The sequence below is a fragment of the Oratosquilla oratoria genome, chromosome 10 (genome assembly GCF_046742065.1).
Source record: "Oratosquilla oratoria isolate Oo_2021 chromosome 10, ASM4674206v1, whole genome shotgun sequence".
Taxonomy (NCBI): Eukaryota; Metazoa; Arthropoda; class Malacostraca; order Stomatopoda; family Squillidae; genus Oratosquilla; species Oratosquilla oratoria.
The window spans coordinates 41,049,977-41,052,518 of record NC_134786.1 but is presented as its reverse complement, the minus strand read 5'-3'; the positions used below and the strand labels follow the sequence as shown (position 1 = coordinate 41,052,518).

The 2,542-nt window shown below is 39.5% G+C and overlaps 2 protein-coding genes across 2 annotated transcripts in view; both read left to right on the top strand.

The window, feature by feature from the left end:
* LOC143028872 (uncharacterized) overlaps positions 1 to 883 on the top strand; it is a 2,214-nt gene extending 1,331 nt beyond the window's left edge. Inside the window, exon 1 of the mRNA XM_076191230.1 lies at positions 1 to 883. This exon is cut by the window's left edge and continues 1,331 nt beyond it. Within this exon, the coding sequence (XP_076047345.1) occupies positions 1 to 883 (883 nt within the window).
* Positions 884 to 1,123: 240 nt separating this feature from the next.
* On the top strand, positions 1,124 to 2,342 carry LOC143028871 (ATP-dependent DNA helicase Pif1-like). Its single transcript, XM_076191229.1, has 2 exons — positions 1,124 to 1,237; positions 1,440 to 2,342. The coding sequence occupies exons 1-2, from the start codon at positions 1,124 to 1,126 to the stop codon at positions 2,340 to 2,342; spliced, it is 1,017 nt and encodes a 338-aa protein (XP_076047344.1).
* The last annotated feature ends 200 nt before the right edge of the window (positions 2,343 to 2,542 follow it).

Sequence of the window (2,542 nt, the reverse complement as noted above, 5' to 3'; positions counted from 1 at the left end):
ACTCTTTACGAAAACTGGCGACAGCGATACCGTAAATGAAGTAAAAAATTATCAGGAGGCAAGATTTGTTAATGCAAACGAGGCAACTTGGAAGATATTTAAATACCTTATCCATAAGAGTTACCCTGCTGTATTCACTCTGGACTTACACCTAGAAGGTGAAAACGAAGTGTTTTTCAATGAACACCTTTCAGAGGCAGAAATTAAGAAGAAGATTTCCAAGGATACCCACTTAACGGCCTTCTTCAAATTGTGTGCACACAACGAATTCGCAGCAGATTTGTGTTACCACCAGTTGCCTAACCACTTCCTATATGATAATAAGAACTCAGTTTGGGTAGAGCGAAAAACGCGTTCGTCTGCTCTAGGAAGGATAAGAGCTGTTACAAATAAAACTGTTGAACTTTTCTATATGAGGCTTCTTTTAACACACAAGAAAGGTCCTAAGTCCTTTAAAGATCTTCGAACCATCGAAGGGCAAAGTTATTCTTCATACAGAGAAGCTGTCAAAGCAATGGGTCTTCTAAACGACGAAGAAACTTGGAAGACAACCATAATGGAAATTATCAACCACACAAACGATCGCAGACAATTAAGAGCCACGTATGCGAGTATGTTAATCTTCTCGGATCTCGAAGATCAATCAACCATTTGGGAAGAAACTAAAGATTTGTTCGCCAGTGACTTTTTGCATCACTACAAATTGACAGAGTATAACGACGAAATTTATCTCGATGCTCTAGATGATATACAGGAACATGTCTGGAATTGTGGAGGTGGCAATATTGATCAGTATGGGCTCCCAGCTTCCAGAGGCGGTGAAAAGACAACAAATATCATACGAAGGGAAAGATCCTACAATAAAGAGAAATTAGCAGAGTAAGTTAAAGAAAAGTCTGCTCTCCTACAGAGACATTGTTACGATACTGTGTTGGCACGAATTGAAAACTCTAAAAAGTATGCGAATAATGGAATTTTTATCGATGCGTCCGGAGGAACCGGAAAGTCTTTTGTTCTGAATACTTTACTGGACACTGTTCATTCACATGGAAAAATTGCCTTGGTTGTTGCTTCTTCAGGTATTACAGCAACAGTTTTACATGGAGGAAGAACGGCACATAACATGTTTAAGATTCCGCTAATGGAATATAACGAGGTTCGTGCCTGTGGTGTTAGGAAAAATTCAGAATTGACAAAACTCTTAAAGATGACGTCTTTAATAGTGTGGAATGAAGTGGTAATGGCAAACAAGAATACGCTAACAGCCCTTGACATAACTCTGCGAGACATATTAGAAGAAGAAAAGTTCATGGGAGGAATTTTTTTTTGTCTGCGCAGGTGATTTCCGTCAAATTCTCCCTGTGATACGAGGAGGGGGAAAGAATGACGAACTCGAATATTGTATAAAGTCCAGTTATTTCTGGGATGATTTGATAAAGCTGGAACTCACACACAACGTGAGACTCAACGCTAACGATATCGAAAACAAGACATTTGCAAAAAATCTATTAGCTTTAGGTACAGGGGAAAGTGGCCCCACAGAGCTCCCTGAAAAATTTGGAATCACCGTTCAAACCCGTAATGAATTGGTTGAAAAAGTTTACGACAATTTGGAAGAAAACCACTTGAATTCTCTGTATTTTGAGAAAAGAGCTATAGTTTCTCCCACTAACGGTGATGTTGACAGAATAAATTCCATGGTTTATGAGAAGTCTAAAGAACGGGAGAAGGTCTATAGGAGTATGGATGTCGCTGCTGAAGAGGGGGTGGACATTCAGACATCTGTTTTTAATGCGTTGACAAGTTCATCTCTTCCTAACCATGAACTCAAACATAAAACCGGGAGCGTTATCATGGTTATCAGAAACATTTGTCCTCCCAAATTGTGTAATGGAACCCGAGTAATGGTAACTAATCTTCAGAAAAATATTATAGTGGGGAAAATTTTAGGAGGCTCATATAGGGGTGAACAAGTTTTACTCCCACGAATTACTCTTGAAGCTACGGACACTCCAGCACGTTTCAAGCGTAAGCAATTTCCCGTTAAATTGTGCTATGCTATGACTATAAACAAATCACAGGGACAAACTTTTGATCGTTGTGGACTTCTTTTGGATTCGGCTCAATGTTTTGCCCATGGACAACTGTATGTTGCCTGCTCAAGAGTCACAAACTGGAATTCTCTGATTGTTTATCCGGGTTGGGAGAAGGTGAATGAAAATTATCAATTGAAGTATCCCCGTAACTGTTTATATAAAGAACTCTTCTACAGAAAACCTCTCACAAATCAAGAAACAATCCCTAAATTCACACCAGCCTCTGAAAGCATAGAACCCGTTTAGCTGAAGAGGAACCAGATCAAGGAAGGATTGTTATCCCAAAGGAGGCGTATACGATCACTGAAGAGGAAGCCATCGCCATGATTATGCCTGTCTATCCTCACGATGAAAAGGAAAATGTCTCTCCCCCAAGAGAAGATATTGAGGACAGAATGGATGAAATTAAGAACCTATTAGAAGAACTGAAGGAGAAGCAAGAAGAA